At 40.5% G+C, this 15528-nt stretch overlaps 1 protein-coding gene across 1 annotated transcript in view; it reads right to left on the bottom strand.

Annotated features, from left to right (window-relative positions):
* ARFGEF3 (ARFGEF family member 3) overlaps positions 1 to 15528 on the bottom strand; it is a 190466-nt gene that overhangs the window by 18263 nt on the left and 156675 nt on the right. Inside the window, exons 27-32 of the mRNA XM_030853353.2 lie at positions 12026 to 12154; positions 9834 to 10010; positions 8143 to 8257; positions 7259 to 7361; positions 6898 to 7029; positions 4983 to 5104 (exon numbers count right to left, since the gene is read on the bottom strand). Coding sequence (XP_030709213.2) covers positions 4983 to 5104; positions 6898 to 7029; positions 7259 to 7361; positions 8143 to 8257; positions 9834 to 10010; positions 12026 to 12154 — 778 coding nt within the window. The remainder of the gene's footprint in view (positions 1 to 4982; positions 5105 to 6897; positions 7030 to 7258; positions 7362 to 8142; positions 8258 to 9833; positions 10011 to 12025; positions 12155 to 15528) is intronic.

Raw genomic sequence — 15528 nt, 5'->3', positions numbered from 1 at the left:
GGTACTGTGCATTAGCCCTGTGTGCATCCTCCAAGAGTGGAGTTTGTCTCCCCCAGTCCTGTGGAATTCCTGCGATCAAACCCCGCTGGCCTTCAAAGCCAGATTCTCTGGGGGCTCCTCCTCCAGACCCCCAGGCTGGGGAGCCTGATGTGGACCTCAGACCTTTCATTCCTGTGCGAGAACTTCTGTGGTATAATTGTTTTTCAGTTTGTGGGCTGCCCACCTGGTGTGTATGGGGTTTGATTTTATCATGATTGTGCCCCTCCTACTGTCTCATTGTGGCTTCTTCTTTGGATGTAGGGTGTCTTTTTTGGTAGGTTCCAGCATTTATTTGTCAGTGGTTTGTTCAGCAGTTAGTTGTGATTTTGGTTTTCCCATAAGAAGGGGTGAGCTCATGTCCTTCTACTCCACCATCTTCAAACCCAAAGCTTTTAGAATCTTATTGAAGTTGGTTTATAGGCACCAAACCAGTTTTCCAGGATTAAGAATGTTAATTAATGCTTTAGGTACATATGTATAAAAGCTTTAGTGCTTCCAGTGTGGGAGATAGAGAAGGTCTAAACACTGAAAAGTTTTTTAACTTTAGAGGTATTATGGGGCTAATATTTTCAAAGAAAGAAATTGATAATTTAATTTGCAGCCTTCTAAAACAAACCTAGGAGAGAAAACAGCATTCCCTCTGCACAGGCTAATTCCTTTCTGCATCCTTTTCTGCCAGCACAGACGTGGGACTTGTTTGTGGGCCTTGGATGTGCATTTGGGGGAGGTGGGAGAGGGTGAATGCTCCCTAGACATCTGGCCAGATCTCCTGGTTGAGAAGCAGGTGCAACCTGCCAGTCATGACAACTTCCTAATCAATCAGGGCAGAGCCCTGATAAGGCAACATTAGAAGTGAATGCTCACATTTTGGTGATCCAGCCCCTTTTGTTTGGCTGGATTCCTGTACTAAGAAGACACTCTCAATTCCAATTCCAACATTTTAATCCACCAATGTGGTTTTGGGTTTATGGTTTCCCATTCTTTTCACTGCTCTTAGAATTTCACAAAAATAGCTTATGCCATGATGTTGCAAACTAATTCCCATAACTGGATAATGACAAAATTACAACTCATTCATACTACAGATTTCAAAAGTCCAACTGTTACATTAATACTTAAAAAAATTTTTTTTATTGGAGTATAGTTGATTTACAATGTCATGTTAGTTTCAGGTGTACAGCAAAGTGCATCAGTTACTATATCTCATACATATTACATATATACCTATATCTCCTTTTAAGATTCTTTTCCCATATAGGCCATTACAGAGTATTGAGTTCCCTGTGCTATACAGTAGGTCCTTATTAGTTATTTATTTTATATATAGTAGTGTGTATATGTCAATCCCAATCTCTCTCTCACCTCTCCCTTTCCCCCCTGGTAACCATTAGTTTGTTTTCTACATCTGTGACTCTATTTCTGTTTTGTAAATAAGTTCATTTGTACCATTTTTTAAGACCACGAATTTAAAAATTATTTTATAACTAGGAGAAAAAACTTTTAACTAGCAAAAAAGAACAAAAATCCTCCCATACATTTTTTAAAGGTTGACCTTGACCTTTGTGTAGTGGTATCTCAAAGAAAACATCGTACTTTCGGCAAAAATGGAATATGTACAAAGAGCTGTCACTCACAAAGAGTAACCCCTTCTAACATATCACTTAAGCAACTTTCTTGTGGTAAAATATATATAACCTGATGTTACCATTTTAACCATTTTTAAAAGTTCAATTCAGTAGCATTAAGTACATGCACAATGTTGTGTAACCATCACTACTATCTATTTCTAGAACTTTTTCATCATCACAAACAGAAACTCTGAACCCATTAAATGGTAACTCCCCAACCCCTCCTAATTCCCCCACCATAGAAGTTATTTGAGGTATTAGGAGACCTGAATATGCACTCCTTTGAAGAAGCAGGCTGTGAAAGCCACCAATTTGGTCTAGTGCTTCATGTCCACAACTACAGGACCCTAACTAAGAAGGGAAATCCTGTCACTTATCACTGGGCTGGCCTCCACACTATACTATAAATCTTCAAGGGACAGGGCAGTGCCTTTCTCATCTTCTTGTCCCAGGGCAAACGTATGCTGAGAGAAGCATTCAAAACAAACCAAAATAACAAAAAACAGATTAGTTCCGAGTGCAGGTGCCTGGAAGAAAGGGTCTCCTTGAGCAGTGGCTCTGACACTTCAACCCCATCCTGCTGGCAGCCTGGACTCCTGAAGTAGGAAGCACAACCTTCAGAAGTGATGGACACTTAGGTTGCTTCCATGTCCTGGCTACTGTAAATAGAACTGCAGTGAACACTGTGGTACATGACTCTTTTTGAATTATGGTTTTCTCTGGGTATATGCCTAGTAGTGGGATTGCTGGGTCGTATGGTAGTTCTATTTTTTAGTTTTTTAAGGAACCTCCATACTGTTCTCCATAGTGGCTGTATCAATTTACATTCCCACCAACAGTGCAAGAGGGTTCCCTTTTCTCCACACCCTCTCCAGCATTTATTGTTTCTAGATTTTTTGATGATGGCCATTCTGACTGGTGTGAGATGATATCTCATTGTAGTTTTGATTTGCATTTCTCTAATGATTAATGATGTTGAGCATTCTTTCATGTGTTTGTTGGCAATCTGTATGTCTTCTTTGGAGAGATGTCTGTTTAGGTCTTCTGCCCATTTTTGGATTGGGTTGTTTGTTTTTTTGATATTGAGCTGCATGAGCTGCTTGTAAAGTTTGGAGATTAATCCTTTGTCAGTTGCTTCATTTGCAAATATTTTCTCCCATTCTGAGGGTTCCCTTTTGGTCTTGTTTATGGTGTCCTTTGCTGTGCAAAAGCTTTTAAGTTTCATTAGGATATGAGGAGGGAGAAGGTAAAATAGATAGCTAGTGGGAAGCAGCCGCATAACACAGGGAGATCAGCTCAGTGTGTGACCACCTAGAGGGGTGGGATAGGGAGGGAGATGCAAGAGGGAAGAGATGGGAACATACGTATACGTATAGCTGATTCACTTTGTTACAAAGCAGAAACTAACACACCATTGTAAAGCAATTATACTCCGATAAAGATGTTAAACAAGCAAACCCAGATTTCTCTTTACTTAAATGTTGCAATCTGGTTTTAGTTCCAGTCTTTTTTTCCCCATGGGTGATTTTAATGTGGACCTCTGAGGACGCACCTAACCAGCAGATGCACAAACTTTTCTTACGTCTAACTCATCTTCTCCTACCTTCTGTGCTAAGAATTGCCCCTGTGAATGACTGAAATCCAACAACGCAAAATACTTAAAGAATTTTAGAGGATGTTTTAAGGCGTAGTGGCTTCTACTGAAGAATGTGTGCTTTTCCTGTTTTACTGAATTTCATTGAGGGGGTAATTGTCTATTGAAAGCACTAAGTAAACTGAGGAACCATTGTGATAAATTTTTAAATCTTAACCTTTTAAAACCGTTAAACCAGTAACAGAGGAATATTAGGTGATCCTATTTTTCCTGTTTTATTTATAATGTGAATTCAGCTTATTATTCCTCTCCCCCTTTTTCTCCTTTTACTTCAAAAATTGTTTTAGTAGGAATAATTGGCTGAAGGGACTAGAAATATATAAAAAAAAGGAAAACAGGTAAGAACTGAAATTTGAAAGTAGATCAACGCTTAAAGCTGTGGAAAGGAATGCACAGTCATCGGTATGCAGAATAGATAAAAATGCCCAACACTTTTGCGTGATCGGCAGTGGAGGGAAGCAGGGCACAGAACTGGGAGGAATACGTGGGATATCGGTAAAGGTCTACTTCTGAAGTGCAGTGGCAGGTTCATAGTTAGTTCACTTTTTATTCATGCTTGATAACCTTTGAACCTTCCACATAGTCTTCTGTATGTACCACACACAGTTGACTAAAAAAAGTTAGCACCTGGAAATTTCACCCAAATAGGTCTATTAATCAAACTGCTATGCTACCTGGTAACTTTTGGAAAATTCACACTCTCTCCCTAACATGGAAATGGTAAAGGACACAGGCATTGTGCTCAGCTAGACCTGGTTTTGATTCCAGCTCCCCTGCTTCGCAGTCTCCCTGAATGTTTCCTCATGCACAAGTGAAAGTGGATTACCTACTCCCTGTACTTCATCTATTGAACTCAAATACTTATCATCATTATTATTAGTGTGTCAGAAGTTTTAAAATGGGAACTTTCAGTCACTGGCTTCATCTTAAACTCTAGGAACAATGTTTTTTTGGCAGGATGATAGTATTTAGAAAGAGCAAGTTTCCTGTGGCATGCACTGAGCTTTCTGGATCCTAACAGCTGTACTGCTCATGAGAAGTTAATGATGTATTTCTCACTGAAACAATATGAATCAGAGCTCATATTATTTTTTAAAAAGGATTATGATATGTACGATGCTATAGATACAGTGAGTTGTGCCCCGCCCCTGGCAAATTCATACACGGAAGTCCTAATCCATAGTATCACAGAATGCGTACCTGGAAAAAGGGTCTTTAAAGAAATAATTGGGTTAACGAGGGCATTAGGATGGGCCTTAATCCAATATGACTGGTGTCCTCCTAAGAGGAGGAAATTTGCACAAAGACATATACAGAGGAAAGACCATGCAAAGACACAGGGAACGGACGTTCATCTAGAAGCCGAGGAGGGAGGCCTCAGAAGAATCCAACATGGCTGACACCCTGATCTTGGACTTCTGGGCTCTGGAACTGTGAGAAATCCATTTCCTGTTGTTTAAGCCACCCAGTCTGTGTACTTTGTTACGGCAGCCCTAGCCAACGAACATATGTGAAATGTGGGAGATTTGGTTAAAATGCTGGCAAGTTTTTGCTAAGTGACTCCACAACCATTTTCAGTATTCTTGGCTGAAGCCTGAATTACAATGAGCAGGAGCTGGGGATAAATGAACTTTTCTATTTATAAGTGCTTAGCTGCTTACCTTTTCTTGGTGTGTCCATTTGGCTTCTCATCAGGAGGCAGTTCAATAATGAGCTGACAGGACTGAGCATGATCAAAGTTGTTTGGAGTCTTTGGGGAGCTCTGGGTGTCCAACATAAACACCTGCACACGTATACAAAGGTACAGGTCAGAGCGCCACCGTCCTCGACCTGCCTCCTCCAGGGCTCAGCTGGATGGCCTTCGGCAAGTGGCTCACTCTTTCTACTCATTCTTTCACCTTTAAAATGAGGTTGGTAATGATTTCCTACTGGTATGTTCGTTGAGAGAATTAAATGAATTAATGTGTGTGTACTGACATATGCAAAGCATTAGAACAGAAGAGTAAGTACTCAATAAAAGTTAGCTGCTGGCACGAATAGTAATAACACTACTGCTTCTGCCACGGGACAAGTCATTACACTCCAAATAGCAAGGACTGACATTTAATGTTGTTAAGAGTAAATAAAAAGGGGCTATGTTTGTAAGAGGTCTTCTCTGCTTTAGACGTCCGTTTGGTACATATTCTAAACCACGCAGGAACAGGAAACTAATTGGGGCTTCTCCTGTCAGGGCTGCTGCTGTGGCCATGCTGCTCTATTAACAGCCAATAGGAGAAGTGACTTAGAAAACAGTAGCCACTTCTCGGATTCTGATCCAAATGATTTCATTTGACATTATTTAATATACCTTCACTACTTCCCTTTGGAAACCCGAGTATTCTTAAGGAATTTTTTCTTTCCAAATCTTGTTAAATTATCAGATCATTGAATACTGGGTTATCTGAAGAGTAAATATGGGAGAAGGTTTGGGACTGAAGAAGAAAGTAATATGAAGAAATGAAAGATTCGCTAACTGTTTTCTGCTGTTCTTCTCCACTAACTCTTTCAGAACAGGATTCCATTTTCATATTCTTGCTGTGCGTCGAAAGACTGCTGGCTGCACATGGGGAAAATTCCTCCTCTAGTCAGCTGTGAAGGCTTTCTACTTAGAGAGGCCACCCCTTCAGAGAAGGACCACCCTCTTGCCTTCTCTGTTATGGTTCCTGGCTAGAACCCGTGTCCGGGATGTTAGGAATGTGCTCAGCAGATGTGAGTAGTTGAAGGTGGGAGGTTCTTGCCCCACTCTCTGAGGAGAGCTGGGGAAAGTGCTTCAGAAGCCAGACCTGGCAGGAAACTTCTCGACTAATATGGTGAACGTGACTGAGTTCTTTTTGTTGCTACGGAATCCTGGGTTATCAGTGTGCTAAGGGGAAATTCTATTAAGGACTTCTGTAATTTAGTGATTCATTGATTCAAGAAATATTTAATAAGTGCCTTCCATCTGCCCTGCTCTAGGACTACCAATATACAGAATATGTTCTCTGCTCCTGACTCATCATCAGCTTACAACCAACTTTTGTGACTTCTGCCATGTGTCAGAAGTCATTGGTACATGGTGATTCCTGCACGGATAAGTACATCTTAATTTTACTGGTTAGTTAACATTCAACTCAAATTTATTAAACAACTTGTAAATGTTAAGCTCCTTGCTGTGTATGGGAGATACAGGAAAAAAAAATAAGTTTACCATTTTTAGACACTGATAGTCTAGCATTAACAATAGTATTTCAGTAACTATTTATAACATAAGTAGTGCAAGTCAAGTTATGTATGGAGTGCAGCGGCCGGGTGGAAAAGGACCCTATTTGATCAGGGCATTGCAGGACGCAACAAGCTAGAAATGGTGAGAGGACCATGACGCTGTTGACTAGGTTCAAGTGATTTCTGGAAAAGAACAGCACTGGCTAGAGCTCAGAGCCAGGACACCTATGTCCCTAAAGGAATGAAAGGCAGTGTGGTGATGCACGGCCTGCAGAAACGACCCCTAGCAATAGCTCAAGCTTCCAGAGACCCTGGGATCCAAAACCCCATCCTTACCTGCTGAGCCATGGCTCGGATGCGCCAGTACTCGGCCTCAGCACTGGGGGAGGAGGACGGCGCCGCCACCCTCACCTGGCAGCCTTCCCCGCTGAAGCTCTCGGTGCCGCTGTGGAAGCAGCCCAGCAGATCCTGGGGAGAAACACAGCAGTCGTTCACTGGGTGCACCTGAGTTCATGGCTCCAGGCCCTGTCTTTGATCTGCCACTGTCACTGGGTCTGGGACAAAGTACCGATCCAGCTACCTTGTTCCCACCAAGTGAGACTGCCTGCTACAAGGAGGGAGGCGGAGTCCAGGCGACCCAACTTGAGGATCACCAGGAAGGCTGGAGGTGCCCTGGTCTCTCCTCTGAGTGACTTACCTTCACCGGCTTGAGCGTGGCCGAGAAGGCGTCCTGCAGGGCACAGCAAGCCAGCCTCCACATCTCCTCCGTGAACACGGGGCCCGCTGTCACGAGGACGTACCTGCCAGGAGAAAAAAGAAGTCTTGAATTCATATATTTTATTGTCACAAAAGGTAGGTAGGTCCTTCCAGACGCGTGCCTAGATTTAGTCTATAGTTCCCTTACAAGTCTTGCTGTCTTTTGTCACTCTCGCCTTCGGCCCATCTGGTATGCCATTGTCCTAATACTATTTCCTAACCCATTTAATGTAAAAAAAAAAAAAATCAATGGATCCCCACTACAAATAGGCCGATGTTTAAACTTAGGCTTGCATGTATATAGTCTATACTAATTTCCCCATTCCAGCCCAATTTGCCACTACTCCTCTACACATAACAAGATAAAACCCTCTTGTCACTTGTAACTCTTATCTCCATGTATGTGTTCATGTTGTTCTTCTGCTTACGAAGTCGCCACCTAGCGGAAGCTAACCCACCTTGGGAGATCTGACCAAGTATCATTACTACAAAAGGTCTTGCTGACTGCTCTACTCCCCAGGCGTCTCGTCCTTTCATGGCATTTATAGTTCCTCCTTCCTATTATCACTTTTCCCATGACTCTCTTTGTCCTTTAGAACAGGTTGTATGCTCCCTGCGGGTAGGGACCTTGGTCACATCACTTTCTGGGCAGCAGAGCACCCTGTATAGTGACTTACACAATAAATATTTGCTGACTGGATGAAATGAAGAGTTAGTAGCACAGTCATTTTTATTTATAGACTGCTACCATCAAAGAATTTAATTCCCCTGGATTTCATAATAAAAACTCCAGTTTTGTGGAGAGCCAGGGAACCTTTATGTCACCTAATACAGGAGCAGCCCACTCGGGAGATGGTTTCTGTGGGCTTGGCCACACACGCCACCAGCAACTCAAAGAGGTCCTTCAGCATGGTGTTGAGCATGCTCTCGTACCTGATGTCTGCAGGAAAAGCAAAGCAAGATTGCACTCAGCAGTATTGCAAAGGAACGGGCTGGACAGCATCTATACTACAGCAAAAGAGGAAAGGCTAAATGATACAAAAAATATACAAGGATCTGGGAAATAGAACAATGAGAAAAATGGCCATAACAATAACAACAAAAATAAAACACTCATTATAGCAAAAATTATCTTGGTTTTTACCTAATTTTAGCTTGTTTCATCCATTTCTAGATATATCAAGATGAAATGCATGTGGCTCACTTTAATGTGTTGATGTACACTTTTCAAAGTATATAATTCCTCTGCTTAAGCAAAATAGAACATATACTATTATACAGCCTGAATACTAGCTAGTAAAAAATTTTAATTCTTAAAGGGAAAGATAAAACAAACATTCCTTACGGCTGATCGTTGCATTAGATTGAGTTAAATGCTCTTAGTAAACAAAAAATCTTCTCATACCAACTACCACTTCTTGAACCTTTTCAGTTTGGCTTCAGTCTGCATGCTGTCCCCAGACTAAAGAAAATAAGACCTCCCCAAATCACATTCTGTTTGCCCAGTTCAAGGAATACGCCAGTGTTCTTTTCCACAAAGTCCTTGCGATGCCACAGAACCAATTCCCAGCGGAATTCTCAAGGGTCCTGAGCTGTGCAAAGCCAGGACCTGGACAGAAACTCTACCACTAGGGATGCAGTTAGTGCCTGCATGTAGAAATACCCATTTTTCTTCTTTCTCGATCGGTGTGTTTTTTGCAGGGCAAATTGTCCTTACTACGCTTAGTGGAGACCCCCATTTCTTATCTTTGCTTTTTGACTCTTCCTTGGGGTCAAGTTCTCATGAGTTTCTCTAACCTCACCAACAAGGGAGCCTCTGACCTCCCCTCTTCCCTTAAACTTCTGTTTTTCCCTTTTCTTTGTAACCTTTAGGGCTAGCAGCAAGATTCCTCCTGCTCCCAAATTTCCAGATCTTTCCATGGCAAGTATCTATTTCACAAATGCTGCTCCACGGGTACCACAGCTGACATAACAGCTCCCTCTCTGTCTGCTGACTTCAGCATACTATCCACCCCACACTTCCAAATCTTTTTCAAAGTGCCACAGATATGACCCCCCACTTCCCCGCTACTCTGTTAAGTAACCTCTTGCCCATAATCTGAGCCTTTTCTAAAACCCTGCCTCTTCCATTTAGCCTCCCCAGATGCAGCAGGACAATAGGATACACTCTCTCCCTTACCCCCCAGCCTAGAGGGGTATTTCTTCTTTTTTAATTTATTATATACTTGAACTTGCCTCCCCTCTCCTAATGCACAGATATCCTAGACCTCATTAGGTGTTTTATTTTTAGTCACACATGTATTTTAAGCATTCTGTTTGATAATTTTGTAGAGGACACAGGGGTACCAATTTTCTTCTTGACAACCTACTATTAGAAGGCTGGCACTAACCATGTAATTCTATTTTAATAATTCCCAGGACAAAAATCATGCACTGGTGTTTACTAAGCACTTCTAGACAATGCTGCTGTCTACTAAACAACGACTCAGCATGAGCTGCTCTGGCACCATAGATACCTGAGTGGATGAAGCTCTGAATGTGCTCCACCACCAGCTCACAGGACAGACCAATGGCATGCTTGAAGTTAGCAGAGGCCACGTCCCAGTAAGAATGGTCTTTATGGCTACGGCGAAGCCAAAGGGACATCACAGGAAGGAGAAGGTGAACAACTGCATAGATGCCAAACCCTGGTCCTGAAAAAGAAAGGTCAGCATCAGAATTGTGATCTTAGCACCTCTCCTGCAACAGAATGGCAGCGCCAAGTGACGGCAGAGAGCTTCCCACCTCTTTCCTCTTTCGCAGGAGCTCCCCATTCTGAGAAGGAGCAAGGAAAAAGAATTTACCACTGATTGGGAAATATATGGTCTTTGGTGACATTTTTCTTTTTTGTTTCTGCATGATTTTAATTACGTAATACGTAAATATACTCGTTAAAAATTCAAACAATACTGATAAAGCTAAAGTATCACTTGATCAATTCAATTGATCGCTTGATCAATACAAATACATATACACATATAAGAAAAAGTTCACCCTTTGAACTCTATGTATAGTTATATGAAACTAAGAGTACATATATTTATAAGAAACAGAGAAATAGAGGTTTTTTTAAATTACTTTTATATCAATGGGATAAGGTAAACCTTGGTCTGCATGTTGATTTCTTGCCCATAACAGTTACAAGTTAGAGATCATTCTGTGTCAGCAAATTAGATATTCCTCATTTTTATTACCACATACTGTTCCAAACTATTCAAACTGTATATGCATTAGTCTACTTATCCATTTCCTTACTGATGGAAATTTAAGATGTTTCTATATTTTGCTTTATGAACAACACTGTAATAAAAATATTTGTGGAAATGTTGATGGATTTTTAAAATTCTGACTACACAAGCAAGGTATCCTTTTCATAATAAACACAGAACACACATGAGAATATAAAGAAGAAGAAAATAATATTTTGATGTATTTCGTTCTAGTACTTTTTGAATGTATTATCTTTGGGTGTATGTGTATATGTATAAATGCTTCTCATAAAGTTGAGATTGTACTCCACGCTATATATATTTTAACATAATGCCCTGTAAACAATTATTGATGTCATTAAATATTATTCACAGATATTCATTTTAATGCCTGTAGATATTTACATGCTTTTACCATAACTTATTTAACCCATTTAGGGTGTTCATAATTATTTTGGTATTCAAGATGCTTCATCAAACATCATTATATATAGAATGTTATCTTCATTACTGTTAATTTCCTTTGATAGATTTCTAGGAGTAGAATTATTGGGCTAAAACGCTCTTCATACACACTTAGTAGTAGAAAATGATACTGACCAATAAAACAGATTTAGAAATAGTGGCATATAATTAATTCTATAAGATACCTGCTTATTCTTGGATAGAAAGTCTTTAAATTTTTAATGTGTAGGAGTAGCTATAATGGTGTTCCTGAAAAAAATTCTGATATAAACTTTGCTATGGATCTTAAAACCATCACTTACCAAGTCTTCATCAGTTTATACTGAATACAAAACTCCTCTTATTACTCGAGAATTAAACTAGTGGTTTCATTTGTGGTTCTGATTCTGTTAGTGAAAACTAAAATTTCTATAAAAAATTTCTCCAATCTTGGGAAAATTTGATGAGTAAGTGTGCATGCTAACCTTGACTAATTCAGAACAAGAAATAAATTCCCAAAGGCCATTTCCTGTACTATCAGGAACTCACTAGATGTCTTTTCCCAAATATAATCACCTACGACCCTTATACAATTAAGATGTTGCTGTCTTCATACATTTGAGTGGTTGGTTCATGTCAGTGGTAGACGTGTTAAGCCCTACTGACAGCCCTGGGGCCAGGAGTATATGAGACCCAGCCACAGAGGAAGGCTGTAACCATAGAACAGAGCAAAGCCAACTGGCTCAAGGGGACATTGATACCACAGCATTGGCCTGAATATAGTGGGGTTCTACACATTCACCTACCTGGCCACCACACGTTACTTATAAATGGACTGGTGGGAAACCCATAAACAATACAAGGACATGTCTTAAATGTTCAACAAATATATATATCAAGCATCTATTATGCTCTCTGCGGTTACATCAGTGAAATAGACACTCATACAAATACCTTCCTGAAAAAAGTTATATGTATAACAAACTCCCTCGAAAGACAGACATAGAAATATTTACCAGGTGTTTTGGTAACATCTCTCAACAGCTCAAAGAGCAAATCCAAGGTCGGGGGTTGGTGCTGACGTGGACAGTTAGACACAGCTGCTGTGAGCTGCTCTAGCAGAATGATCCAGACTTCTATCAGACCTGGAAACCAAAAGCAGACCTCTGTGAAATTCGGTCAAACATAATACAGAATCATCACAAGACCAAACTAAACACTATATATAAAAGGCTTCTGAAAACTACCAAGTGCTATATGGATATAAGGCATCACCCTGTAAGGTAGCCCTCAGTGCCTATAAGCATGGATTAATTATGACTTACATGTTCTGACAAAGTCAAAGAAAAAAATACTGTTCAAGTGTCTTCCTTATTCCCCTTCAGGAAGAAGGTGATGTGGTGTGTAAATTCTACTATATGAAACAATTGTTAGATTCATTGGAAGTTGATGATAGCAAAGTAATAATATCCTTTTAGTTCCCATCACTTTAATCCTTTTTAAAAAAATTATTAATATATATAACAAAAATTGCCATTTTAACCATTTTTACATGTGTAATTCAGTAGTATTAATTACACATATGATGTTGTGCAACCATCATTACTATTAATTTCCAAGACTTTTTCATTACCTCAAAGAGAAACTATAACCAGTAAGCAACAACTCTGCATTCTCCGCATCACTCCAGCACCTGCTAACCTGTGTCTGGCTTATTTCACTTAGCATGTTTTCAAGGTACATCCATGTTGTAGCATGTATCATAACTTCATTCCTTTTTATGGATGAATTGTATTCCATTGTATGTATATACCACAGTTTGTTTACTGAGGTACAAAAGTAGAGTAGAATATGCAAAATAGCTCACTCTATATCTTATTTTAATACTTCTAATTTTCCAGCAAAAGAAAACTGTATGAGAAGATGCAATGTTGAAATACTCCCATTAAAAAAAACCTACTTCCCCAATTTTGAATATCCCCATTAATAGGAGCCAAAACCAAAGTCATACACAATAAACATAAGAAAACCAGGTGACAAGAAATTCTCATGAACCTCAAAATATAAGTGGGGGTGGACAAGCTAATTAATAGGATATGCAGGGGAAAGAAAAACATGTTATACACTACTGTAAGGGGAGCAACCAATAAAATCCAAGTGGAAAACTCTACGTGACAAAGAACCTCACTTCTTCAACAAATAAATTGCAAAGACGTAAAAGAGAGATGGAGAGGAAAATCTAGACTGACAAGGACTTAAGAGATGGAGCAGCCACACATGTAGTGTAGATCTTACATGAACCTTGAAAATTAACTGATATGTATAAGAAAACTGGCAAATGGGCTATAAGTTAAAAATAGCTGAAGCCACCTTGGATGTGAATCCGGGCCTGTCAGGCCCAGGTGGAGTCCCTGGCACGCTGGGCAGCGCGGGCAGTGCAAATGGCCTGGCTCTGACTCTGAGAACACCAGGCTGCCCTGTGCACCTGAGGCCACTGCCCTGCCCCTCCTGCAGCCCTGGGTCCCCATTGCCGTGCACCAGCCAGGCAGTTCCAGGGATTTGGATGTCCGTGTTTTTGGGTGACCGTTACTTCGCCTGCCGCATGCTTGCGGGATCTTGGTTCCCAGGCCAGAGGTCAGGCCTGAGCTCCTGTGGTGGGAGCTCCGAGTCCAAACTGCTGGACCAACAGAGAACCTCAGACCCCAGGGAGTATCAATTGGAGTAAGGCCTCACAGAGGTCCTCATCTCAGCACCAAGACCCAGCTCTATCCAACTGCCTGCAAACTCCAGTGCTGGGTGTCTCAGGCCAAACAACCAATAAGACAGGAACGCAGAAGCACCCATCAAAACACAAAATTAAACGACAACAAAATTGTTACAGACGAAGAAGTAAGGTAAAAACCTACAACACCAAATAAATGAAGATGAAATAGGCAACCTACCTGAAAAAGAATTCAGAGTAATGATAGTAAAGATGATCCAAAATCTCAGAAACAGATGGAGAAAATACAAGAAACATTTAACAAGGATCTAGAAGAACTAAAGAGCAAACAAACAGTGGTGAACAACACAATTACTGAAATTAAAAATACTCTAGAAGGAATCAATAACAGAATAACTGAGGCAGAAGAACAGATAAGTGAGCTGGAAGATAAAATGGTGGAAATAAGTGCCGGGGAGCAGAATAAAGAAAAAAGAATGAAGAGAATTGAGGACAGGCTCAGAGGCCTCTGGGACAACATTAAATGCACCAATGTTTGAATTATAGGGGTCCCAGAAGAAAAGGAGAAAAAGAAAGGGTCTGAGAAAATATTTGAAGAGATTATAGTTGAAAACTTCCCTCACATGGGAAAGGAAATAGTCAAGTCCAGGAAGCACAGAGAGGCCCATACAGGATAAACACAAAGAGAAACATGCCAAGACACATATTAATCAAACTATCAAGAATTAAATACAAAGAAAAATATTAAAAGCAGCAAGGGAAAAGCAACAAATAACATACAAGGGAATCTCCATAAGGTTAACAGCTGATCTTTCAGCAGAAACTCTGCAAGCCAGAGGGAGTGACAGGACATATTTAAAGTGATGAAAGGGAAGAAACTACAACCAAGATTACTCTACCGAGCAAGGATCTCATTCAGATTCAATGGAGAAATTAAAACCTTTACAGATAAGCAAAAGTTAAGAGAATTCAGCACCACCAAACCACCTTTACAACAAATGCTAGAGGAACTTCTCTAGGCAGGAAACACAAGAGAAGGAAAAGACCTACAATAACAAACCCAAAACAATTAAGGAAATGGTAATAGGAACATACATATCAATAATTACCTTCAATGTAAATGGATTAAATGCTCCAACCAAAAGACACAGACTGGCTGAATGGATACAAAAACAAGACCCATACATATGCTGTCTCCAAGAGACCCACTTCAGACCTAGGGACACATACAGACTGAAAGTGAAGGGATGGAAAAAGAGATTCCATGCAAATGGAAATCAAAAGAAAGCTGGAGGGACTTCCCTAGTGGTGCAGTGGTTAAGAATCCGCCTGCCAATGCAGGGGACACGGGTTCAATCCCTGGTCTGGGAAGATCCCACATGCCGTGGAGCAACTAAGCCCATGCACCACAACTACTGAGCCTGCATTCTAGAGCCCGAGAGCCACAACTACTGAACCACGTGCCACAACGACTGAAGCCCGTGCGCCTAGAGCCCATGCTCTGCAACAAGAGAAGCCATCTCAATGAGAAGCCCGAGCACCGCAATGAAGAGTAGCCCCTGCTCACCGCAACTAGAGAAAGCCAGCGCACAGCAACAAAGACCCAACTGAGCCAAAAACAAATAAATAAAAAGTAAATAAATTTAAAAAAAAGAAACCTTGAGTAGCAATTCTTGTATCACACAAAATAGAATTTAAAATAAAGACTATTACAAGAGACAAGGACACTACATAATGATCAAGGGATCAATCCAAGAAGATATTAGAATTGTAAATATTTATGCACCCAAAATAGGA

Source organism: Globicephala melas, chromosome 14 (genome assembly GCF_963455315.2).
Source record: "Globicephala melas chromosome 14, mGloMel1.2, whole genome shotgun sequence".
Lineage (NCBI taxonomy): Eukaryota > Metazoa > Chordata > Mammalia > Artiodactyla > Delphinidae > Globicephala > Globicephala melas.
This window is presented reverse-complemented; position numbering and strand designations above follow the sequence as displayed.